Source organism: Ostrea edulis, unplaced genomic scaffold (assembly GCF_947568905.1).
Source record: "Ostrea edulis unplaced genomic scaffold, xbOstEdul1.1 scaffold_67, whole genome shotgun sequence".
Lineage (NCBI taxonomy): Eukaryota > Metazoa > Mollusca > Bivalvia > Ostreida > Ostreidae > Ostrea > Ostrea edulis.
Genome location: NW_026606028.1, coordinates 1 through 26,785, shown reverse-complemented (window position 1 = coordinate 26,785; position 26,785 = coordinate 1). Strand labels below are relative to the sequence as shown.

Genomic DNA, 26,785 nt, shown 5'->3' with positions numbered 1-26,785 from the left:
CACTTCCGGTCGGAAAATATGGCCGATTTTCTGTTTCTCAAAAGGAATTTTGTCCAGCATTTTACTTCGAAAAGGTAAAATATAGGTTCATCAAATATTCAGGGATGATCAATCTCCGTTTGTAAGAGTGCAGTAGGGGGTTGAACATGTCGACCGTCACTTCCTGTCGTCACCAGAAGTGAGGGAAAGAATCGCAAATTTCAAACTTTTTCCTTTAAATTGAAACCTATACTAGTTTATTAAGTCTCTTTCAAAGTGTCAAAAGAATATTGACTCTGTCGGTAGTCAAAACGACTACTTCCGGTTTCTTGATAAAATGACTTTTTACTTTTCGTCTCTTTGTCCCCATAAATCTCGCTTATATTTGAAGTCTTTCATATGATTTTCACATGTCTTAATAAAAGTATCAACTTCTAAAGTTTGGATAATTTTGTTTTTCAAAATTGACTTCCGGTCGGTAGTAACCTACTACTTTTTCTTTCTTTAGTCTACTTCTTTTTGCTGAGAACTCTTTCAGATAGAGACGTGAAATTTTCAGGGAATATAGACAGTAAAGAGTCGCTGTCATTTATAGGAAAACGCATCATAAAAGTACTTCCGGTCATCACCAGAAGTTACGAGAAATGAGTAAAAAATTCGATAATACATTTCTCATTCATTCTTAAGGCACATTTTCTGATATATTTAAATGGTTTTCGTAGGAACAGAAAGCTCTTTACCGGAAGTGGTCTAACGGAAGACCTACTCATTACTAGTAATGAGTTTCTAGTTATTATTATGTTCCCCAAACAAAGTTTGGGAACATATTGTTTTTACTCTGTTTCTTATTATTATGTTCCCCAAACAAAGTTTGGGAACATATTGTTTTTACTCTGTTTCTTATTATTATTATTATTATTATTATTATTATTCTTCTTCTTTTTCTCCGGTACTTTTTTGTCCGGTAGTGTTCTCAGAAACTACAAAAGGGATCGATATGAAACTTTCCAGGATGATAGTATAGCGTTTGTAGATGTGCATGGTGATAGTCATTTTGTCTGCACATGCATGCACGCGCGCGCACGTGCACTGCAATTTTGGTACAAAAATTGGAAAATCAGAATATTAAGGGGATCGATATGAAACCTAAATAGGATGGTAGTATGTCATTTGTAGATATGAAAAATGATAGTAATTTTGTCTGCACGCGCACGCATGCGCGTGCACATGCATTACAAAATTTGTACACTAACTTTGGAATCAGTCTAACTTTTTTGTTGTTCATTGAAATGGCTTGATATTCATATCATAGGTAGATATTGAGACCCTTAACTGATTTGCATGGTCAAAATTACCAATTTGCACGCGCATGCACGTGCGCTTCATTTTGATTGGATAGTACTAAAACGTTTGTAACTATCTTATTTATGAAGCAAATGAGTTGATATTCACAGCATACGTAGACAATATGTGTATCTATATATTGGTGTAACAAAAAATGCCAACACACACGCGCATGCGCGTGCGACGTTTTTCAAATGTTCGATTTTTAAAGGACGATAACGTTTTTGTTTTTCATGAAATTCTATTGATATTAAGGTTTTAGATGTGTCTTGGTACTCCTTACAAATTGCTGTGGTTAGAATTACTGCTCAGCACGTGCATGCACGTGTGCTGAATTCTGATTGGACGATTTTAAAATCGCTATAACTTCCTTATATTTGGTGGAAATGTTATGAAATTCATACTGTGGGTATATGATACAAATGCCTATTGAACGACATCAACAGAAATTCGGAATCATACACGCGTGCGCGTGTATGCACGTGCAACGCTTTCTTTCATTTCTTGGTACTGAAATGACCATATTAAACGTACTACACGTAATTAAAGGCTAAAATAAAATGATTCTTTGCTATAGATTCACAAGGACATCACATTTTATTTGGGGAAGGTTTGGGGAACATATGTAACGGTCCCCGTTACAATTAGAACTAGTTATTATTATTATTATTATTATTATTATTATTATTATTCTTTTTCTCCGGTACTTTTTTGTCCGGTAGTGTTCTCAGAAACTACAAAAGGGATCGATATGAAACTTTCCAGGATGATAGTATAGCATTTGTAGATGTGCATAGTGATAGTCATTTTGTCTGCACGTGCATGCACGCGCGCGCACGTGCACTGCAATTTTGGTACAAAAAATGGAAAATCAGAATATTAAAGGGATCGATATGAAACCTAAATAGGATGATAGTATATCATTTGTAGATATCAAAAATGATATTTATTTTTTCTGCACGCGCATGCATGCGCGTGCACGTGCATTACAAAATTTGTACTCTAACTTTGGAATCAGTCTAACTTTTTTGTTCTTCATTCAAATGGCTTGATATTCATATCATAAGTAGATATTGAGACCCTTAACTGATTTGCATGGTCAAAATTACCAATTTGCACGCACATGCACGTGCGCTTCATTTTGATTGGATAATACTAAAACGTTTGTAACTATCTTATTATTGAAGCGAATGAGATGATATTCACAGCATACGTAGACAATATGAGTATCTATATATTGGTGTAACAAAAAAAATGCCAACGCACACGCGCATGCGCGTGCAATGTTTTTTAAATGTTCAATTTTTAAAGGACGAGAACGTTTTTGTTTTTCATCAAATTCTATTGATATTAATGTTTTAGATGTGTTTTGGTACTCCTTACAAATTGCTGTGGTTAGAATTACTGCTCAGCACGTGCATGCACGTGTGCTGAATTCTGATTGGAGGATTTTAAAATCGCTATAACTTCCTTATATTTGGTGGAAACGTTATGAAATTCACACTGTGGGTATATGATACACATGCCTGTTGAACGACATCAACAAAAATTCGGAATCATACACGCGTGCGCGTGTATGCGCGTGCAACGCTTTCTTTTATTTTTTGGTACTAAAATGACCATATTGAACGTACTACATGTAATTAAAGGATAAAATAAAATGATTTTTTGCTATAGATTCACAAGGACATCACTTTTTGATTGGGCGAGGTTTGGGGAACATATGTAACGGTCCCCGTTACAATTAGAACTAGTTATTATTCTTTTTCTCCGGTACTTTTTTGTCTGGTAGTGTTCTCAGAAACTACAAAAGGGATCGATATGAAACTTTCCAGGATGATAGTATAGCGTTTGTAGATGTGCATAGTGATAGTCATTTTGTTTGCACGTGCATGCACGCGCGCGAAAGTGCATTGCAATTTTGGTACAAAAAATGGAAAATCAGAATATTGAAGGAAGCGATATAAAACCTAAATAGGATGATAGTATATCATTTGTACATATGAAAAATAATAGTTATTTTGCCAGCACGCGCACGCATGCGCGTGCACGCGCATTACAAAATTTGTACGCTAACTTTGGAATCAGTCTAACTTTTTTGTTGTTAATTGAAATGGCTTGAAATTCATATCATAGGTAGATATTGAGACCCTTAACTGATTTACATGGTCAAAATTACCAATTTGCACGCGCATGCACGTGCGCTTCATTTTGATTGGATAATGCTAAAACGTTTGTAACTATCTTATTTATGAAGTGAATGAGATGATATTCACAGGATATGTAGACAATATGTGTATCTATATGTTGGTGTAACAAAAAATGCCAACGCACACGCGCATGCGCGTGCAACGTTTTTTAAATGTTCAATTTTTAAAGGACGATAACGTTTTTGTTTTTCATCAAATTTTATTCATATTAGGGGTTTAGATGTATCTTGGTACTCCTTACAAATTGCTGTGGTTAGAATTACTGCTCAGCACGTGCATGCACGTGTGCTGATTTCTGATTGGACGATTTTAAAATCGCTATAACTTCCTTATATTTGGTGGAAACGTTATGAAATTCATACTGTGGGTATATGATACAAATGCCTGTTGAACGACATCAACAAAAATTCGGAATCATACACGCATGCGCGTGTATGCACGTGCAATGCTTTCTTTCATTTCTTGGTACTGAAATAACCATATTGAACGTACTACATGTAATTAAAGGCTAAAATAAAATGATTTTTTGCTATAGATTCACAAGGACATCACATTTTATTTGGGGGAGGTTTGGGGAACATATGTAACGGTCCCCGTTACAATTAGAACTAGTTTTGTTTGTATTTTATTACTTGTTTGTTGATCAATTAATCAGGGATTAGTGACATCATGGACATATTCTTTAACAATATAAGCTCATCATATATCAGTTTAACACTTCCAAAATAAAATGTTTAAGGTTAAAATGTTACAGTTCAATTTTAATTAGTAAATGATGTATTAATCAAAAACACCAATCCCTGATTATTTTAATTTTCTTTCATTCAGCATTTATCAGGTTGCTTTGTTGATTCAGAAGATCATTCCATTTAACAAAGATTGACAAGAAGTACCCACAGAAAAGGTATAAAGTATATTTGAATCCTTAAGGGAACAAAGAAAACCACATGAGTTCAAGTATACCAGTTATTATAAAATATTTGTATAAAAGAACGACAATTTTAATGAAAATACCATATTATTAATTTCTAGTTACTGAAGAGTTGAAAGTTATACTATTTGATAAGTTTCGAATATAAAATGAGGTAATATAATTTACAATTGTTATGATCTCTTATGATTTCATTAATTTATAATCCAATTTAGTAATTATACAAGTATAAAATTGTGTCCATGTATTTATTCATGTTATTACATACTTGTTCACAACATCTTTTAATCACAATTAAAGAGCCAGACAAGATTCAACCAACTGGGAATTGTTCTCTCATCCCAAAGGCGATTGAAGTTTCAAGATAGTTCAGGAGAATCATGTCAAAACCTTATTGTGCAGAATTTAAAGTTCATTCCACTTATCAAATTGACAGGTTAGTGACTGGTTTTAACATTTATGATTATTATACCCTCACCATCAGCATGGCATCCTGAAAAACTAAATTGGGTTATATTGAAACTTCACTAAAAGGGTACATTGAGTGGGACATGCCTAAAGATTTTGAGAAGAAAAGATTAAAGGTCACAGTGTATGAAAGTTAGAAATGTGCTGCCAGGGCATATGTTTCAGCAAGAAATGTTTCAGAAACATGTATGCCATCCGTGGTGCCAAATTGAAAAGATTTATATATAGCACCATTTAACTAATAATAGTGCCAAAGCAAGTCATGATATTGAGCAGACAGTACCTTCCTATGTCAAATCTTAGAGTGGATTGACCCTTGACTATATGTTACCTAAAAATCAATAGGGGTCCTACTCCTTATACAGCTAGTATATTACTTTGTCCAGAGTTTCTCAATAAAATATGTTTGAACTTTGTCCAGAGTGAATTGACCCTTGACCTGACAATCAATAAGGGACCTCTTCTACAAATAAAGAACCCACATATACATATGATGAAATGTCAATACAATCATGTGCATGATTTTTATTATGTGGTCTACCAGTCATGAGATGTGCAAAGCAACATGCCCCTCCTCTTTGAAGGAGGGCATCTTTAGTTTTATTATCTTCTATGCTGCAGGAAGACAGTTTTTCATGTGAATAACAAATAACAAATATAGCTTGCAAGTCACATTTGCATGGAACTCAGTACAATTGGTATTCGCCCAATATCTTGAAAATCCTTTGTTTGATAGCGATGATATTTCATACTTGGGTTGGATATATATTCATAGCAGATGACCCCTACTGACTTCCAAACATTGAAAGGTCACTGGATGCGATGAATACAGTGGGGCCACAATAGGGGATCAAAGTTATTGTGGGATCAAAGTTTTACATGCTGATATATAGGAAAATCTTCTCCACTGGGCTAATTTCAACCATATTTATGAAGTGGTGTTTGCCACATCAATTAAGTGGTGGCCGCCATTTATTTTACACAGTGTCTGTCAGTTGAATAAACTGGCACCTACTGGCTTCTGTGGTTTTTAAACAAATTCTCATTTGCAATGTAGAATATTAAGTTTCTCTTCAAAACGTGTGCTTATGGTCTACATATTGCATTCCTTTGTTATAACCCATGTTCTTACTTTTATTTTTTGGCTCCTTTTGTCAACAGGTGATAATCTTGACCTGTATGTGAAGGCTTCCATAATGACCTCAGAGAAGAGGAATAAGGATATGAACCTTTTCACTTCAAATGTGATATTTCTCCGTATTGCAACAATAGACATGTGCAATGATGTGCCAAAGGTGGATACCAAAACTTTGACTGCAGATAAAGTGTTACTTGCTGAATCCTGTCCCCAGCGGAATAGATTAATATATGCCTACCAAATTTTACTTGGAAGAACCCTTTGCAAAATTCCGGCATTCAGACAATTTCGAAATCTGTTTCCTGACCATATTCCCCATGAATACAGTAGGAAGATGTCTGCAGTCTCGAAAGTGTTTCCTTTGCCTGTCATGTTTAAGAATGAAGCAAAACATGAGGACTGCTTAGCAATTATGGACATGTATGAAAGTGAGCTTGTGCAGTTATACACAAAGGCATTTGGTAATTAAGTTTATGATATTATGTTTTCATTTTCTTATGCTTAATGTCTTATTTATATATAGGTTTACGGATAGTAACTTATTCCATAATGTTTATGGTTTTGATCTTTAGAAAATAGCATGTAACAATTGGTCGGTATGTCTGGCCATATGTAATTCCATCCTAATTTTACAAAGGAAACCCCAATTATGCAAATAATAATTAGCTGGTAGAACAAATGCAAAATGTTAGGTTGATATAATGCGTGATGAAAGACTAAATGGGAACTTGAAAATAATCTATTTTTCAATATCAGGCAGTGAGGAACTACTTCGAAAATTCCAATGTGTGGTCAGTGGTGACCAATTGACCAGAGTCAGGCTACAGGAGGCAAAAAACCTACGAACACTGTCAATTACCCCAGAAAAACGATTTGATGATTTGAACCCAATGGTATGCGAACTGTGGCACAGTAAACAGGATTTCTTAGAGGTATGTGAATAGAATAATTATATATATATATACACACACAATCGAATATAGAACCGCAACTTGTTATGACCGATGACTCTGTAATATATCCCAAACTAACTACGTAACGAATTTATTCTGCTGAAGACCTTTAGATAATTGATCATAATTGTTGAAGCCCAATTTTCTTTTACATATCTCTATATACTCATATTTTATATTTCAGAAATGTTACAAGAGGCTCTACAAAAACAAAGATACCCCTGGAACTCTGCATTATTTCAAAACTCTACTTCACCGTTCCAACATCAATGGGATTGTAAAAGGAAGATTCCGGCCTCATCACAACTTGCTCATGGTTGTTGGGGAAGCAATGGTGAAAGAACAGTTTTTGGAATTCTTTCAAATGGAAGATAAAGATTCCAGCCCAATCCATGATTTGTTAGCAGACATAGTCAAGAAAACCGAGGAAGAGCAAAAGCAGTTGTTGTTGAATACTCTTGCACAGTTTATCGAATATTATGGATATTGCAAATGTGACAAAGGGGTTCTTCCACAAGACTTACAAGCAGTTGAGCAGTACCAGTTACAGATAGCAGACCAAACTCTCATGTTAGTGCCACAACTTGTTGAACGCAAAGATGACAGACTGTACAATTACTGCATGCAATTGTGTCACTGGTACATGCACATTGAAGAAATGAATGACACAGCTAAAGAGGGAGATTTGAATAGAGCTGTGCTTAATTCTCAGTATTGTCTCCCATTCTTTTATTCGCACTCTGCTTTAAGCAAATATTTAGTGGAGAACATTGACTACATTCTCAAAAGTGAAGTCCTGTCATCACCACTGCAGAGAATTAGGATATTGGAAGGTTCTTTCACAAACTGTCATGGGGGAATTGGAAAAAACGTCGAAAGTGACTTAGTGCAGGAACACAGTGTCTGCAACCAAAAGAAACTGATCAAGTCTCTTGGTGCCAACAAGTCAGAGCAGGCTATTTCCCGAGTCACCAAGAGTGCTGATGCTATTCATCAGATATGTTCAAATTTTGATGCCAGCATTGAACTTCAGCCAAAGAGTGGCAGACATTCTAAGCCATTCTCTGAAGTAGATGAGACTCGTCTGCACAAGATATTAAGGAAACTAAGACCTTTTCATTATACCTCAGGTAGAACCTGTGATGGATTCAATGTTGATCCTGTACCATTAAAATCTCAAGATATTTCCAAACTTGAAATTAGATTGAACCAGATCATTACTCGTCTTACCCGAGGACGAACCATATCCACCGAGGAGGAAGACCAGCAGGAAGAGAATGAGATATCGGACAATTTACCACCTCTGTAAAATGCAGTTTGCTATGGACTTGGGTAATGGTGAAACACATTGACAGTTATGAACACTAAACACTTGTCTGTTTTAGTGAAAATACACCTTGTTATTTATTAAGTCTCTGACAACTTTATTCTTGAATTTTCAAGTGTTTGATTCTGAAAGTGATAGTGATCCCTTTTGTCAGTGATAGTGACTGTGGTGATATTACTTAGATCAGTAATAGTGACTGTAGTGATATTACTTAGATTAGTGATACTAATTTTCCAAGATATCCGGTGTATTTGTGTATGTTAAACAGGGTTGTTTTATCTTGCAGCCCATATTTTTATACATGTTATGCCTGTGAGAATGTTTTGTTAACAAACATCTTTATACCTTATGTTAGTTATGTATGCTTTGAAATTATTTATGTACAATTTCCTTGTGTAAAAGATGATAGTGGAATTCCTAGTACATTATGTAGTTTATCATGCTAAAACTCTGCAAAACTCTGGTTAGAAAATGCCAACAGGGCTTGTGTCTGCCTAACTGAAAGTTTTTTTGTTTAAAAATAACTGGTGCAAGTACTTTGTATTATGAGGTGATAAATAAAATTGGATAAGAAATAATTTTTATGGTATTGTAAGATTGTAAGCCTACTTGAATTCCCAATATGGATTTCATATTTTTGTTCCCACGATCACAATGGCACAGTTCGCGTCACAAGGGTTTGGTCGCATGTATGTTAACGCCATTTCAAAAACGTTAATTCTTGCGTGTTTTGTAAAAGGTGAGATTTGCCTTGAATAGTGGAATTCTTAGTAGATTATGTTTCTCAGTAAATTTCAACATTGAACAAATAAATGATATTTTATCTCTCTCATCTTCCAGGATTTTTATGGCATCTTAATGTCATGATGTTACAAGGTTATAACAATGCATCAGGTTTTCATAAATTTATTTTATCATCAACATGAGAGGATGAAGAGATGAAGTAAATTGATTAACTTGTAAAACACAACATTTACATTTGTGAAAATACAAGTGTTTATGGTTTTAGGAAGACTGTTGAAAACTGACCTGAATACAGGTAATGGACACTACAGGGTTTTGTAGTGTCATTAACAATGTTAGGAATTATACCCAGAAAATGTTTTTGATAAGGAATAAAGCAAAAGAATACTTTTTATTTCCATTGATATATTAAAAGAATTAAGGAGGTATGCTACACCAGAGAAATTTGATGTAGATGAAAAGTGTAGGATATGTACAAAAATATTTTGAATTTGAAAATTTACTTTATTTTGTCAAAAAATACAGTTTTAGTAGAAGGTAATCTAAAAAAAAATTAAAACCCCTGCTGGACTCAAACCTGCGACCTTCAGTTCAGCAGTCGGTATTCTAACCTACTGAGCTACTCGGCTATGTATTTAAAAGGAAAAGTCAAATATTGTCGATATCGATTTTGTCATCCATGTTTTTAAAGGAAGTCAGCCATTATGACGATGTAGAGTACTACCTTAACAAGATTTGAATGTAAATCAATGTTGCCCCTATGAACGTGGCAAAATGTGTCATTATCAGAGACAAAACCTTTTAGCTCCTTGTGTTCACCTGAAATGGAGATTTTATCTGAGAGAACAAAGTTTATAACAGTAAGGAATTTGTTTTTGGAGAATTAAAAAAGAACGCGGTCTAGGCCAAAAAAAGGGGGGGGGGGGTGGTGGTTCAGTCGGTTAACAGTAAACACATTTTTGGCTTGAAAATAAGACACACATGGGAACTATTTAGTTTTATTATTTCCACATTCATCACAGCTGCAGGTCACTGAACAAACAGAGCAACATGAACATCCACAAATCTTATCATCTTTCTTGAAACCAAATTCTCCTAGTAACTTGTTGCGAAGGCACTCTGTTGTATTGTTGCAATACATGATGATATCGTCTTGGATTCCTGGAAGGTTTCTGGCAATATCTCTATTGCTGTAATGCAAAGTGGCTTTGGAAGGTTGACCTTGCCTTCCAGCTCTTCCTACCTCCTGCAAGTATTGAGATAAGTTTCTTGGTGGACAGGCATGAATAACATGCGTAACATTTCAAGGGTCAAATCCAATTCCTGCAATTGATGTAAGAACCAATCGAATTTTTGGTTCTGGTTTCCTCAATTCCGCTATAGTGTAGTCAATGATATATTGATCTTGTCCAGCACAGATTGCACTATACAATGAATCATGTATATTGTTATTTGAGAATTCATCTTTAAGGTACATTACAGTTTCACTCATGTAGTAGACTGGAATAAAAAGTAGGGTCACTGGGAACTTTTCCTTCAATTCACATAGTTTGTCACAAATGGGTAAAACCACATGTTCATACTCCTCAAGAACCTCTCTCGAAGAAGTTTTCTTCATCTTGGTAAAGAATATATTTTCTCGGTCTGGACTAGCCTCTACTAATTTACAGTTATCCATGTTTAGCTTTTTAGGAAGCCCTTTCTTTTCCACGGCTGTTAATGTTCAACTTAATGCAGCAAACAGTATATTGGGAAAGAAAACCTTGAGACTGCCTAGCTTTTTAAATGCCTTTCGGAATTCCTCTCCCCTAAAAATGTAAAGTAAATATTGCTCATTACATGTAATACATTAAGTATTATCATGTTCAAAATGTCTCATGTATGAACATTGCTCATACTAATGGTGCATATTTTGTTCTTGTTTTGGTTCTTTTCTTCTTATCTTTTTTTTTAAATAAACATTGCACATTGAAATGTTAATAATTATGTATGCTGCATGATCATGCCCGAGAGGGCCCTAATTTGGAAATAAATCATTCTATTCTATGATAGTTTGGAGGTTTTCATATAAATTTGTTTATAAAAAGTTGTATTTACCATTTCTCTAACAGATGACACTCATCAATTACAACAGCAACAACATGGCTTCGGAAACTGTCATTATCCAGCAAATTTTGGCCATCTTTGGTATTCAGCAGAGCCTCTGGGTGACAAAAAACTATCTGAAACTGGCCATTGATGACCGTGTCCAAACCAACATCAGAGTCTACCTCGTACACTTGACCTCCCTCTGAAGCCTCGTCTATCTTAGTTTTGATATTCAAGCGACATGCTGGAATATTATGAGCTGCTAGCGTGGCCAATTGGTCTTTTTGTATAATGTTCAGTGGGGAAACAACAATAACAACCGGGGTTGTGTTGGACTCAGTCTTTAAAAGTTCCGGCAATATGTGGTAAACTAGGCTCTTTCCATAGTCCACTGGTACATTCAATAGCACATCATCACCATTGAGCAGAAAACATAGAGCAGCAAGCTGTTTTTCTCTTATTTCTAAAGTTCTGTCGTATTTCCCAAGAGCTTCGATCACTTTCGATTCCATGTTTACATATTAACATTTCCAGTTGCGCGTCTTATATTCATACGCGTAATACACAAAGTAGTTCAATATTCAGGACTAGAAAACAACGATTTTAAATAATTTACAGTGAAGATCAATTTAACTGAACTCCAATCATTTTAAAATATGACTAAATACTTATTCCAAAACATAAATGATGCATGTTAGGCACTTTTACAAGATTTCTGTAAATAGCCGTTGACAGAGGAATGCATAGTCTAGGTCACCTACACGTTTGTCAATGCAGTGTTCTACGAGACTGTCTCGTGTTCTACGAGATGATGTTTGAGTAGGAAGTCAAACGGCTTGTGTGACCTAGGCTAAGGAATGCACGGAACTCTGTGAACACTGCATTGACAAACGTGTAGGTGACCTAGACTGAACTCTGTGTAGAGAATGGATAGGTCTAAACTGGGCTGTGTACGTTGTTGTTATTATGGAATCGACAGAAAGGATGTCTTAGGGTGGATATGAATATGAGTAATAACCATAGTTTCAGTAAATTAATTGTACAATTTTACAATGCATTTCATAATGTATGTGATAAACATGTACTATAAAAATTGGGGGGGGGGGGGGGGTAAATTTCGGTTATGACTAGATGGTATCCCTCAAAAGCAGGTGACCCACGAGTTACTTGCCCCTGATCATAGATAGAAAGATAAGTCGTACCTCGAATAATATTTCGTATAGAAATATGTTTACGATGAAGAAGGCAAAGAAAATTGTCGGGACTTTTTACTAATTAAGATTACTAATTAAACCCCAATTAGCTGAACTATTAAAAATGTAAGAAATGAATAAAGCAATGAAGGCAATACGGAGAGAAATAAGATTTGATAGAAATTGTACAGAGTATTAGCTAATTGATATAATTAATCAGATCCTAATTCTCTCAGATGTTAAAAACAGAAAGAGATTAGATATAAAAAAAACTGTCAGGGGCGATATCAAATGATTGATTTCGGACACAAATCTAAATTCAAATAGTTAAGAGGAGTCTTCTGTAAATTTCTCTCATCCGACATCGATTACACAGTCGAAAAAGGAAAAAAGACAATTGTAACATCTTTTCCCTCTTTTTCCTCACATGACGTTATTACATTTTAATAAGCATTTGTTAATTTCAATACACACTTTTCTTGTGAGTAAACAGTAGATATAGTATACAGTGTTATTTATACTCGTTTGTTCTTACTTGTTAATCGATTAATTTTAACACTCATCATATCTATTTCAAGGGGAGGGGGTCGTAAAAACTATGTGAATAAAACTTTTAAGGGATGCCTAGTTAATTATCAAGGCTCAACAAGCCCGTGTTCATGAGCGATATATACAACTACTTTTCAAGGGTAACAGATACTCTTTGCCACCCAGCGAGCTCCATATCCGACCTGCCCTTCAGGGATACCGAGTTAATTATCAAGGCTCAACTAGCCCCGAGTTCCCGGGCGCTACAGTCACCTACTTTTGAGGGATACCAGATAAGCTTTGCCACCCAGCGAGCCCTATATCAGACCTGCCTTTCAGGGATACCGACTTAATTATCGATGCTTAACTAGCCCAAGTTCCCGGGCGCTAAAGTCACCTATCTTTGAGGGATACCAGATAAACTTTGCCACCCAACGAGCGCTATATCAGACCTGCCTTTCAGGGATACCGATTTAATTATCGACGCTCAACTAGCCCAAGGTCCCGGGCGCTAAAGTCACCTACTTTTGAGGGATACCAGATAAGCTTTGCCACCCAGCGAGCCCTATATCAGACCTGCCTTTCAGGGATACCGACTTAATTATCGATGCTCAACTAGCCCAAGTTTCCAGGCGCTAAAGTCACCTACTTTTGAAGGATACCAGATAAGCTTTGCCACCCAGCGAGCCCTATATCAGACCTGCCTTTCAGGGATACCGACTTAATTATCGATGCTCAACTAGCCCAAGTTCCCAGGCGCTAAAGTCACCTACTTTTGAGGGATACCAGATAAGCTTTGCCGCCCAACGAACCCTATATCAGACCTGCCTTTCAGGGATACCGAGTTAACTATCGACACTCAACTAGCCCAAGTTCCCAGGCGCTAAAATTACCTACTTTTGAGGGATACCATATAAGCTTTGCCACCCATCGAGCCCTATATCAGACCTGCCTTTCAGGGATACCGACTTAATTATCGATGCTCAACTAGCCCAAGGTCCCAGGCGCTAAAATTACCTACTTTTGAGGGATACCAGATAAGCTTTCCCACCCAACGAGCCCTTTATCAGACCTGCCTTTCAGGGATACCGATTTAATTATCGACGCTCAACTAGCCCAAGGTCCCGGGCGCTAAAGTCACCTACCTTTGAGGGATACCAGATAAGCTTTGCCGCCCAACGAACCCTATATCAGACCTGCCTTTCAGGGATACCGATTTAATTATCGATGCTCAACTAGCCCAAGTTCCCAGGCGCTAAAATTACCTACTTTTGAAGGATACCAGATAAGCTTTGCCACCCAGCGAGCCCTATATCAGACCTGCCTTTCAGGGATACCGACTTAATTATCGATGCTCAACGAGCCCAAGGTCTCAGGCGCTAAAATTACCTACTTTTGAGGGATACCAGATAAGCTTTGCCACCCAACGAGCCCTTTATCAGACCTGCCTTTCAGGGATACCGATTTAATTATCGACGCTCAACTAGCCCAAGGTCCCGGGCGCTAAAGTCACCTACTTTTGAGGGATACCAGATAAGCTTTGCCGCCCAACGAGCCCTTTATCAGACCTGCTTTTCAGGAATACCGATTTAATTATCGACGCTCAACTAGCCCAAGGTCCCGGGCGCTAAAGTCACCTACTTTTGAGGGATACCAGATAAGCTTTGCCACTCAGCGAGCCCTATATCAGACCTGCCTTTCAGGGATACCGACTTAATTATCGATGCTCAACTAGCCCAAGTTTCCGGGCGCTAAAGTCACCTACTTTTGAGCGATACCAGATAAGCTTTCCCACCCAACGAGCCCTTTATCAGACCTGCCTTTCAGGGATACCGATTTAATTATCCTCGCTCAACTAGCCCAAGGTCCCAGGCGCTAAAGTCACCTACTTTTGAGGGATACCAGATAAGCTTTGCCATTCAGCGAGCTCTATATCTGACCTGCCTTTCAAGGATACCGACTTAATTATCGATGCTCAACTAGCCCATGTTCCCAGGCGCTAAAGTCACCTACTTTTGAGGGATAGCAGATAAGCTTTCCCACCCAACGAGCCCTATATCTGACGTGCCTTTCAGGGATACCGAGTTAATTATCGACGCTCAACTAGCCCAAGTTCTCGGGCGCATAAGTCACCTACTTTTGAGGGATACCAGATAAGCTTTGCCGCCCAACGAACACTATATCTGACCTGCCTTTCAGGGATACCGAGTCAATTATCGACGCTCAACTAGCCCAAGGTCCCGGGCGCTAAAGTCACCTACTTTTGAGGGATACCAGAGAAGCTTTACTACCCAGCGAGCCCTATATCTGACCTACCTTTCAGGGATACCAAGTAAATTTATAGGGCTCGACTAGCCCGGGTTCCTGGAGATCTAAACACCTACTTTTGAGGGATACCAGATAAGCTTTACCACCCAGTGAGCAGTTTGGTAAACCTGCCTTTCAGGGATACTGAGTTAATCAGCAACGCATAACGACGAGTGTAGTACGATTTTTAGGCTACGGTACTAATCTGTCTTTTAAGGATAGTATTTTTGATTTCCTATACAAAGATCGATTCATAAGATCTGCCTTTTAGAGATACGGAGTTAGTAATCCTTGGACACCTAAGCCAATTCCTATGCTGTTTTACTACGCTGCCTTTGAGGACTATTGTGCACAAATGAAGCTATTACAATAACGTATTTCGCGCCTAGCATAGTTATTACTATGGAACTAAGATGTATAATACTAGTAAATGAGAAACACTTCGTACTGTAATGGAAATGACACTACACTGTAATGATAAAAAAAATCTCCATGGACATCCTTAAACGTTATGAAATAATCACCATGTTGCATTGACTAGATCAAATTAAAACAGCATTTAGTACGGAATTTTAATTTTTGATAGACTGATTAAGCTCATCAGCTATGATAATTTGTAAATGAATGTGTGCACATATGATATTGGGTGTTAGTTGTTACTGTTTTTCTTTCTCTCGCTCTCTTGTCTCTCTACCCCTTCCCACCTTTCCTCTCACTCTCTCTTGGTCTGATCTATCTCTCCCTACTCAATGCCTTCATGCCTGTCTTTCCTTTTCTCTCTTGCCCCTCTCTCTTCCCACCCTTCCTCCTCCTCTCTATCCATGTTTTCTCTCTCACTCCTTCTTTTCCTCTCTTTCTCTTCTCTCATTACCCTTTCCCTTTCTATCTATCTCTCTCCCTATCCTACTCTTCCTTCTCTCTCTCCCTTTCTCCCTTTCTCCTCTTCTCCCTCTCCCCAACCATTTCTCTCACTCATTCCCTTTCCCACCATTCCTATCTCTCTTCCCTATCCCCCTTTCTATCTCCTCTCTCTTCTCTCCCCCTCCATCTCTTTCTCCTTATCCTATCCTTCCCCTCTCCATCTCTCCCCATGTCTTTCTTCTCTTCTCTTCTTTTCTCTCCCATCTCTCTACCTCTTCCACTTTCCCCCTCTCTCTTCCATCTCTCTCTCATCTTTCTTTTCTCTCCCCCCACCCTTTCTCTCACTCATTTTATACCTTCCTCTTTCTCTCTCGTCCCTCTCCCCATGTCTATCTCCTCTCTCCCCTTATCTCTCTCTCCCATCCTTCCTCTCTCTATCTCTCCCCATCTCTCTCCTCCCTCTGTCGCATTCCCTCTTCCATTCTTCTGTCTATCTCTCCCTCCTCTCTTTCTCTTTTTTCTCTCCCACCCTTTCTCCATTTCCCACCCATCTTATCTCTCTCCCCTCTTCCCTTTCTATCTTCTCTCACCTTCTCCTTTTATCTCTTTCCAATCCTTCCTCTCTCTCTCTATCTCTCCTATCTCTTTCTTTCTTCTCTCTCTTCTCTTTTCCCTCCCTATTCTCGCCCTCTTTCCCTCTCTCCCACATCCCCTCTTCCATAATTATATTCCCTCCTCTTTCTCTTCTTTCCCCTACCCTTTCTCTCTCATTTCCTTTCCCACCTTCCTATCTCTCTTCCCTCTCCCCTGTTTATCTCCTATCTCTCCTCTCCCCTTATCCCTCTGCCTCCATTTCTCTCATCCTTCCTCTATTTCTCCCCATCTCTCCCTTCTCTCGCTCGGCTCCCTCTCCCATCTCTCTCCCTCCTCTCTTTCTAATCTCTCTCCTCTTTCTCTCTATCCTTCCCTTTCCCACCCTTCCTATTTATCTTCCCTCTCTATGTTCTTCTCTCCCCTTGTCCCCATCTCTCTATCTCCAATCCCCATCCTTCCTCTCTCTAAACTCTCTCTCTCCTTTCATTCTCCCCCTCCCACACTTCTTCTCTTTTCCCTTTCTATCTCCCTATGCCCTATGTCTCTCTTCCCTCTCTCTTCTCTCTCCCTCCCTCTCCCACCCTTTAACTTCTCTCTGTCCCCTCATTATCTCTTTCCTCTTTCCCCTTCTCTCTCTTAACCTCTCTCCATATATATTTCCTCTGTTGTTCTTTCTATCTCCATCTTTCTAACCTCTTTCCCTCTCCCTCCTCTGATTATCCTCTTTCTCTCCTGTCTATTTCCACAGCTCTCTCTCTATCTACCCTCTCTCTCCCCACTCCATGTCTCTCCCATCCTTTCTCTATCTCCTGTTTTCTTCCTCCTCTCTCTGTACCACCCTTCCCCTCTCTCCCTTCACTCTCTACCCTCTCCTCTTTATCTCTCTCTCTCTCTCTCTCTCTCTCTCTCTCTCTCTCTCTCTCTCTCTCTCTCTCTCTCTCATTCTCACCTCTTTATCTCTCTATCCATCCCTCTCTCTCTCTCCCTTTCTTTTTCTCCCCCTCTCTCTCCGACTGCAGTATAAAAGAAAGGCTCCTCATTTATTTTGATTTTGCAGTGTAATCAATAAGTCCATTGAGTGAAGGTAAGATAATAATAATATTTTTATCTGTATACAAATATATACTCAAGATATATCATCATATTTTGGGCAAAGCATGTATCATTGCATTGAGAGAGCTTGAGACATTGCAACTATATGTAATCAGAATTGTTACTGATATACCAACATTACCATAAAAAGAAATGATTTATTATAAATCTTGGGTGAAAAATCTAATTGAGAGTTACGCGTATAATTGATCCTTCTTTTCTGCAATATCACATTTCTTGTAAGTATAAACAGCATTGATAGGTGGGTCAAAGGTCAAGTGATGATGTAACAATATAACTATAAGCCATTAGCGCTATAACGTAAAATGTCAATGACGTAGGATTAGGATGGACTCAATCGGATCACGCGCTCGCCTTTTTCCGTAACCGGTAAAAAGACTCGGACGTGGATCGGCGCAAGAATTGCATCAAATTGATGCATTTCTTCGCCGGAATCGCGCCTGTGGATTAGGTTAAAAGGCCAAAACCGAATCCTTGTATAATGTATTATTTATATTTTCACCAGAGATTCAGTTTTGGTATCATTAACGTCTTATTCACTCCAATACATAAACATAAAAGTAAAAAATAATAGTGGTAGAATACCTTACACATGTATGATATCTTAAATGCATTTGAAAGCTCGCGTTTCATATTGTAACGTACGTCTGTGACGTCATAGTTGCATTTCTGTACACATGGTAACAGACTCTGATGGCATCGATCCACATATGAAGTTCATTTGCGGTTGCGGAAATAGCCGAGTAGTTACGATTGGGATGAACTAGGTCGGGTATGATATGAAATGGTACCCTGTTGACCTCGCTTCTCTTGCAAATCAGCGGGGAACCAGTTTAGGGTATGATATAAAAATACAAGAGACCTGTGACGTCAAGTCGGATATGACGTAACAATAGAAGTTGGGAGCGCTATGTTGTAATGATAACGCAGAAAAAATTGAGAAAGCCAAGAGCGCTATGACGTAGCAATGACAAGGGAAAAATCGATAAAGTTGGCGTAGTGTTTAAATGTGTTAATAATAAGTGTGCTAGTGGTACCACGTATGTATGGGAGGTGATATAGGTGATTATATGGGTGGTGGTATGTGGTGTGTGTGGTGTACACCACCCATACACTATCAACTACAACCTATACACCACATACTATTACACTGCCCATACTCCACATACCACCACCCATACTACAAAATACCATTACACCTATATCACATATCACTGCAATTGTTACGTCATTGTGTTCTCTGCTATTTCAATTTTTCTAACGTTATTTTCCCGACGTAAAGCTAATAACTCCCATTGTTACGTCATGCTCGACTTAACGTCATATCGCTCTTCAAACTTCCACCAGAGTTCGTTTGCTCACAAACCAAATTCTTCCAGTTAGGCAGTATGGGATAGCGATTGTATACTGTGTGACGTCACTGTAGAATGACGAAAAAAGAACCATAACGTCAAACGTAAATAGTTCAAATCAAGAACGTAAACAACAAGTTTATTACTTTACACTATAATTTGAACAGAGTCTCCCTTCTCTTTAATGATCTTTTGATCATTTTATATTTAAAATAAAATCCATACTTTTATATATATGCTCTTAATGTCAATATTTTCAAGCTTTAACTACGAACTACTTCTTTAGTGTTATTTGCCCACGTGATAATCGCGGACTCACAATATACAAATCTGTATATTGTACTGCGTCACATAGGAGAGGTCTATACATAGGTGACGCAGTGAGGCCTCGACGGGGAGTTTGTACGCTCTTGCATACCGCTCCGGCTTCCATTGTTACGTCATACCCGACCTAGGTCTAGTCTCGTTCAACCAGACACTCGGCTGTCTCGGCAAATCTGCAACGAAAACCTGTGCTCGTCGGATATTTCTGGAGACAGCCGAGCGTCTGGTTGCACGAGACTACCTTAGGTCCTAAACTGGTTCCCTACTGATTGGTGCTACACACGAGAGAAGCGAGATCAACAGGGTACCAGTTTACTTAGGTCCCAACCCAATCGGAACGCCTCGAATGTCTCGTGCACTCGACATAGTGCGCCATTCTCTACCCAGTGTTCTGTGCGCTACTTTTAAAGGGAAAGGAAACGAGAATAATTGTTTATATCATGTGATTATATTATCACGTGATTCCAAACGTTGACAGAGGTATAAGCGACGCTTTTAGACTGCCGACTGAGCTCCACTTGATGGGGTCAGCCCCCAATTTTTTGAGGGGCTAATATTATGGGGCCCCACTGTATGGCCCCATGCGGTCGATTTCGGGTAAAGGGCTAAAAACCTTATCCCGGCATGACCCTTTGAAGAGGGTGACCCCAAACTTTACGGACCTGTTCTTCCGGGGATCAACCAAAGGCCCTTCGAGGGATCCAGGGCCAAAAAATGAGGTCCCTAGGTACTTTCGGTCCCGAGATATGACCAATCGAAAGTTGGGAATTTTTAACGTTTTTTTAAGGGCCGTTTTGGCTACCGGAAGATCCGCAATAAAACAAGAGGCCCAAGGGCCTAGAATCGCTCTTCTGATAAATTGTACAACCCCACCATTTCTATTCTTAGCCTCTTAGTATTCTAAATCTTTAGTTAAATCCTAAGAATTCAAAAAAAAGTAGGTCAATGTGACCTACTTTTTGGTTTACACATTTTGAGAACCCAAGAAATATCAACTGACAAAGTTTGATGATTTTAAGCCAATTAGTAACTGAATATTGAAATATAGCTGTCAAATTCCAATCGTAGGTCATGGTGACCTACTTTTTGGTCAGCGAACTCCGAACATGCAAGACCCATCAACTGACAAAGTTTGATGACTGTAGGTCAAATACTATCTGAAATATATAAATATAGCCGTCAAATTCCAAAAGTAGGTCAAGGTGACCTACTTTTTCGTCAACACCCTTCAAACATGCAAGACCTAACAACTGACAAAGTTTGATGACTGTAGGTCAAATAGTATCTGAATTATATAAATATAGCCGTCCAATTCCAAAAGTAGGTCAAGGTGACCTACTTTTTGGTCAACACCCTTTGAACATGCAAGACGCATCAACTGACAAAGTTTGATGACTGTAGGTCAAATAGTATCTGAAATATATAAATATAGGTGTCCAATTCCAAAAGTAGGTCAAGTTGACCTACGTTTTGGTCGAAACCCTTCGAACATGCAAGACCCATCAACTGACAAAGTTTGATGACTGTAGGTCAAATAGTATCTGAAATATATAAATATAGCCGTCAAATTCCAAAAGTAGGTCAAGGTGACCTACTTTTGGTCGACACACTCCGTTGACTCAAGATGCATCAACTGTCAAAGTTTGATGATTGTAGGGCAATTAGTGACTGAAATATATAAATATAACTGTCAAATGCCAAAAGTAGGTCACAGTGACCTACTTTTTGGTCGATACACTCCGAAGACTCAAGATGCATCAACTGACAAAGTTTGATGATTGTAGGTCAAATAGTGTCTGAAATATAGTAATTTAGCTGTCAAATACCAAAAGTAGGTCACGGTGACCTACTTTTTGGTCGACACAAACCGAAGACTGAAGACGCACCAACTGACAAAGTTTGATGATCCTAGGTTTTACAGTGCCCAAATATGCATCTAAAATTGAAAATGTGAAATTTGAATATCTGCAAAATTCAAAAAGTAGGTCACTGTGACCTACTTTTTTTATAAATATGTTTCAAGGCCTCAAGATGCATCAACTTACAAGATTTGATGATTCTAAACCTCTCGGTATAGGTTTTATAGTGCCCAAAATATGCATCTAAAATTGAAAATGTGAAATTTGAATATCTGCAAAATTCAAAAAGTAGGTCACTGTGACCTACTTTATATATATATATGTTTCAAGGCCTCAAGATGCATCAACTTACAAGATTTGATGATTCTAAACCTCTCAGTATTTGAAATAACAACTTAAAATATATCTATAAATGATAAGCCATAAAATTCAGAAAGTAGGTCACGGTGACCTATTTTTCAGTTGACGCATTTCAAGGTCCCATGATCCACCAACTGACAAGTTTTGATGATCATAGGCTTCAAAATGTCCAAGATATGCATCAAAATTAATTTTAAAATAAATACCTGCAAAATTCAAAAAGTAGGTCACCGTGACCTACTTTTGAGACAACTTGACACAAGGTCCTAAGATGCATCAACTGTCAAAATTTGATGATCCTAGTCCTTATAATGACTAAAATATCTAAGATTTAAGGAATTTAAAAAAAAATTAAATTTAGGTCAACTTTGAAGTGACCTTGAGACCACGCCCTTTGCCCCAGGGTAATGCCTTGAACAATTTTAAATCTACAACATATCCTCATCTTTATGTGTAAGTTTGGTGATAATCTGCCCTGTGGTTCTTGAGAAGAAGATTTTTTAGCAACCACTACTTTTTTTTGTATTTTCCTGATTATCTCCCCTTGATAAAGGGTCACATCCCTCTATTTAGTATGTATGAAAGCCCTTGGGCCAATGATACTCTGTAACAAATTTGAAAAAAAATTGGCCAAGGGATTCTTGTGTTATAGCCCTTTTTCTAAAAAGTTTACGCACACCGCACAAATGGCCATAGCATTAGCTCTTTGAGCCTTTGGCTCAGAAGAGCTAAAAAATGGCTCACTCTCAAACTTCTGGGATTGTTTACGTTTTTGTTTAAGTGCCATTTTGGCTACCTTTTAGGGTCATTTTGGCTACCTGAATAACAGCCTTTTTAAAAGAGGGGTCACTGCCAAACTTGTGGGGCCAGAAGACTCAAAGTTCGGGAGGGACCTTGAGAGGGGTCGCCTTCGAGGGTTCTGGGGCCAGTTTGCCCCCTTGGGGCCGGAGTTGAAAAAGGGTCACCCTTCACTGGTAGACGTGTAGCGCTGGGGTCGATGAGGCTAGCGGGCCCAAATTTGGGATGGGTCCTAAGAGGGGTCCGTTCTCGGCCCCTGTGGGACAAATGGGTCCCCTTGGGGTCAGCAGTCCCCAGGGGTGGGGCTGGAATTTTTTAACCACTGGTCGAGCCCCTCATGATGGGGTCAGACCTAACCCTATTTGTTTGGAAGATTAGTGGGGGCCCAACTCTGTGCCCACTTTGGGTCCATTTGGGGCTAAGGGCGAAAAATGTTACCTGACATGAACCTTTTAAGAGGGTTGCTCCAAACTATTGTGGGCCCCTTTAGGGACCTGCCTTTCCAGAGATCGTAAGAGAACCCCTCGAGGGGGCGGGGGGCAAAAAATAGGGTCCCCAAGTACTTCAAGTCCCGAGATATGAACCCCCCAAAAGAGCCCCCTTTGCCCTTTTGGACCCTTTTTGCAAATTTTGTAGCTCCGGAGTGGAAGGAGTTACGGAACTGAAATTGGGGTAAGGACCTTGGATGGGGCCCCCCTGATGCCCCATGGGTCCAGTTTGCCCCCCTGGGACAGGATTTTCCAGAGTGATCACCCTCTAGTGGAAGACCTGTAGGTCCGGGGTCGATGAGGCTAGGATACCCCAATTTGGGAGAGGGTCCTTGGAAGGTGGCGATCTCGATCCTTGTGGGGTCCCAGAGCCCCAGTAGGGCCAGAGGCCATCAGGAACGGGGCCAACATTTTTATAGTCAGGACTGAGACCTACTGGATGGGGCCAGACGAGACCCCTTTCTGTGCTAGAAATGTTGGGGCCCCACTCTGTGGCTCCATGGGGCCGTGATGGGCTAGGGGCTAAATACCCACCCTTACCACACACTTCTAAAGGGGTGATCCCAATCCACTTTCGACCCTTGTTGGGAGTTGCCCTTCTAGGGGTCAACAGAGCCCCTCTCTGGGAGTTCCTGTGCGGAAAATGGGGTCCCTAGGTCTCGAGGTATGGTCACCGTGCTTGCTGGAAAGAGGGGTGATTTTTATAGGGGTACTTGGCTACTTTGAGGGCAGAAAAGGCCACTGGGTCCTGGAAAATTGTCTAAGTGTTTTAGGGCCAAAATGACTACCTGACAGAAGTGGGGCAAAGGGTCCCCAATTCGAAAGAGGGGCCCTCGGAAGGGGGCGATCCGAAATCCCCATGGGGTGACATGGCCCCTCCGGTCATCGGGAATCCCATGGGGAGTACTCCTTTTCTTTTAAGGTTTGGTGCTCTGGAACGGATGGGGCAAGGGGCCCCCAATCGATTCGAGGCCCCTTCCATGGGGTGCCCCTCGGACCCCATGGGGCCAATTTGCCCCATGCAAGCATTGTTCGCACGATTGATCTTCTTTTTTGAATAACTTTTGGGGGGTGTTGGGGCTTCCGGGTCTAGTATGAGCTGAAGGATCCTTCGGGGACACGACCCCAACCGGTCCGGGGCCAGTGAGCCCCTTTTTCTTTGAAAAGTCGGAATTTTGTCCATTCCCGGTCATCACCTCAAAATCATTTTTTCGAGGGTCCGGAACTGATGGGGCTAGAGAGCTCAAATTACCGGAGGACCCTTAATAGGGATGGGTGTCGCCCTTGGGGTCGAAGGGCCATATGATGACCTTCGAATTTTGGGTCATTTTTGAGGGGGCGTAACTCTGAAACCGAGCGTGCAAGGAGACTGAGTTTTGCCCCTTTTGAGCCCCATCTATGCTTTACCCAATCCTAGAAAGGCATTGTCTATCCTCAAAAGGTTTGGTGACAACAACTCCCCAATGGACCCCATGTTTTCCATTTTCGAACTTTTTTCTAAGAGTCGTTGTCCTAAGGTCGAGGGGGTTGGAGGGTTTCAATTTTCGCGAGGGACCTCTTAAGGGACCGCCCACGACTCCCATGGGGGAAATTTGGCCCCTTGAAATCAGGGGTCAAGTGGGCCCCAAGTCTATTTTGTAACTTTTTTCCACTTTTTTGAAGGGCCGGAAGTTCTAGAAGCCTTAGTGCTAGAGAATCGACATTCTCATGAAATGGGACCCTAAACCTCCCCTCTGAGATCCCAAAAGAACAGCTTCGAGTCGTACAGGGTAGCGGAGATATGGGGTCAGGACTGAAGTCCCCCAATGGCCAAAATGGCGAAAATGGGCCATTTTTGAAAGACGCTATCTCCAAGATCCTTTGAGGGATATTATTGCCCTTTACAGGGCCAACATAGAAAGGCTTGTGCAATTCGGGCCCCAAACATCAGGGGCTTGGGTCAAGGGCAAAGGGTCCGTCTGACCCCCACCCTAGCCCCACCCTTTTGGGGCGAGTCGGCGACTTTTATTCTTCACTGAGCCCAAGTCTTTGGGGCTGCCGAAGACCCCTTTGGACCCAAACATGACCTGGCCCCACTCTATTGCCCCATGGTTGAAAATAGGGGCTAGGGGCCAAGACCACTCCCTAAGGCCTCCGGGAAGTAACTGGAGTGTCACCCGTCGCCTTTGACTTCTTCTGTAATATCCTTTTAGGAGCCGACCTGAAATGTTGGGGGTCCTTTGGGGTCAAATGAAGGGGTCTAAACCCCTTTTCTAAAGGGGTACAACCCTGGAAAAAACCCTTTTAGGGCGAGCCCTGCACTTTAAGGGCAAATGGCTACCTTAGTAAAACATCATCCTATCCCCTTTCAAGGCTGATTTCAGGCGCTAAACTTGCCAAATCCGTAGGGCAGGGTCCACTCTTTATTACCCCACCCAGAAAAAATCTCTGAGAGGGGTGCTTAGCACCCGGGGTGGTGGTTGAAAAAAAGACTCGAACTGGCCACGGATATGAGATTTTATGGCCAGTCTTGGCTTAAAAAAAAACTTCAAAAAAATTCAAAGTCCATCCCCACCCCCCAAGTTGGGGGATCGAGCTGCAATTTTGGGAGGGTAGGTTTTCAACCATTGCCCCTCGGACCAGGGTAAAAATCCCAGTAAAAATCCAAGGATAAAGAAAAACATACTATTAACCCAAAAATGAAGTACTTTTATACTTAGACATTATTATAGGGTAAGTTGGGTATACCCCTCAGACCATCCTCGTTCCTGGGTCCCTAGGAGCCATATTTCTAGGGGTGCTGGGCTATCCCTTCCCAGAGGGTTAGCCCTTAATTTTGACCCCCTATTCAACCCCTAATTAGTTTTATCTGATCCTTTATGGGAAATCAGAGTTTAAGGGCATTTTTCGCCTTTTTAGGGATTTTGCCATAACTTTGTCAACAAAACAACCTAGCGTCCCGGGGATTAGGGCACGTTAAAACTTGGCGATTTCCGGAGGATCTAACACCCACGCTATGCCCACACCTTAATTACTCTACCCACGGGACTTGATTCTTTAATTAGGCGGGTAATTAGGATTAAGTTTAAGAACATCATAATTAGGGTAAAGCTTATCTGGTATCCCTCAAAGGTAGGTGTTTCGATCGCCCGGTTACCCGGGCTAGTTGAGCCTTGATAATTAACTTGGTATCCCTAAAAGGCAGGTCTAGCATAGGGCTCGCTGGGTGGTAAAGCTTATTTGGTATCCATCAAAAGTAGGTGTTTTGATCGCCCGGGAACCCGGGCTAGTTGAACCCTATTAATGAACTCGGTATCCCTGAAAGGCAGGTCTAGCATAGGGCTGGCTGGGTGGTAAAGTTTATCTGGTATCCCTCAAAAGTAGGTGTTTAGATCGCCCGGGAACCTGGGCTAGTTGAGACCTATTAAGTAACTTGGTATCCCTGAAAGGCAGGTCTAGCATAGGGCTTGCTGGGTAGTAAAGCTTATCTGGTATCCCTGAAAGGCAGGTCTAGCATAGGGCTCGCTGGGTGGTAAAGCTTATCTGGTATCCCTCAAAAGTAGGTGACTTTAGGGCCCGGGAACCCGGGCTAGTTGATCCTTGATAATTAACTTGGTATCCCTGAAAGGCAGGTCTAGCATAGAGCTCCCTGAGTGGCAAAGCTTGTCTGGTATCCCTCAAAAGTAAGTGTTTAGATCGCCCGGGAACTCGGGCTAGTTGAGCCCTATAAATCAACTTGGTATACCTGAAAGGCAGGTCTAGCATAGGGCTTGCTGGGTGGTAAAGCTTATCTGGTATCCCTCAAAAGTAGGTGTTTAGATCGCCCGGTTACCCGGGCTAGTTGATC

General features: G+C 40.1%; 2 protein-coding genes across 2 annotated transcripts; one reads left to right on the top strand and one right to left on the bottom strand.

The window, feature by feature from the left end:
- The first annotated feature begins 4,361 nt into the window (after nt 1–4,361).
- Nucleotides 4,362–9,177, top strand: LOC130051164 (uncharacterized). Its single transcript, XM_056152529.1, has 5 exons — nt 4,362–4,437; nt 4,765–4,900; nt 6,094–6,531; nt 6,827–7,002; nt 7,208–9,177. Exons 3-5 carry the CDS (start codon nt 6,129–6,131, stop codon nt 8,330–8,332), a joined length of 1,704 nt encoding a protein of 567 aa, XP_056008504.1. The 5' UTR covers nt 4,362–4,437; nt 4,765–4,900; nt 6,094–6,128; the 3' UTR covers nt 8,333–9,177.
- A 901-nt stretch (nt 9,178–10,078) lies between these two features.
- Nucleotides 10,079–11,964, bottom strand: LOC125673018 (ATP-dependent DNA helicase RecQ-like). Its single transcript, XM_048909269.2, has 2 exons — nt 11,192–11,964; nt 10,079–10,902 (listed from the first exon to the last, which is right to left on the bottom strand). Exons 1-2 carry the CDS (start codon nt 11,692–11,694, stop codon nt 10,818–10,820), a joined length of 588 nt encoding a protein of 195 aa, XP_048765226.2. The 5' UTR covers nt 11,695–11,964; the 3' UTR covers nt 10,079–10,817.
- Between the last annotated feature and the right edge of the window lie 14,821 nt (nt 11,965–26,785).

Excerpts from the sequence above, each read along its gene's own strand:
- LOC130051164 (XM_056152529.1), top strand. The coding sequence starts at position 6,129 with ATGACCTCAGAGAAGAGGAATAAGGATATGAACCTTTTCACTTCAAAT. Across the intron at positions 6,532-6,826 it reads GTTATACACAAAGGCATTTG|GCAGTGAGGAACTACTTCGA; the intron begins GTAATTAAGTTT and ends TTTCAATATCAG. Across the intron at positions 7,003-7,207 it reads GTAAACAGGATTTCTTAGAG|AAATGTTACAAGAGGCTCTA; the intron begins GTATGTGAATAG and ends TTTATATTTCAG.
- LOC125673018 (XM_048909269.2), bottom strand. The coding sequence starts at position 11,694 with ATGGAATCGAAAGTGATCGAAGCTCTTGGGAAATACGACAGAACTTTA. Across the intron at positions 10,903-11,191 it reads TGTCATCTGTTAGAGAAATG|GGGAGAGGAATTCCGAAAGG; the intron begins GTAAATACAACT and ends TTACATTTTTAG.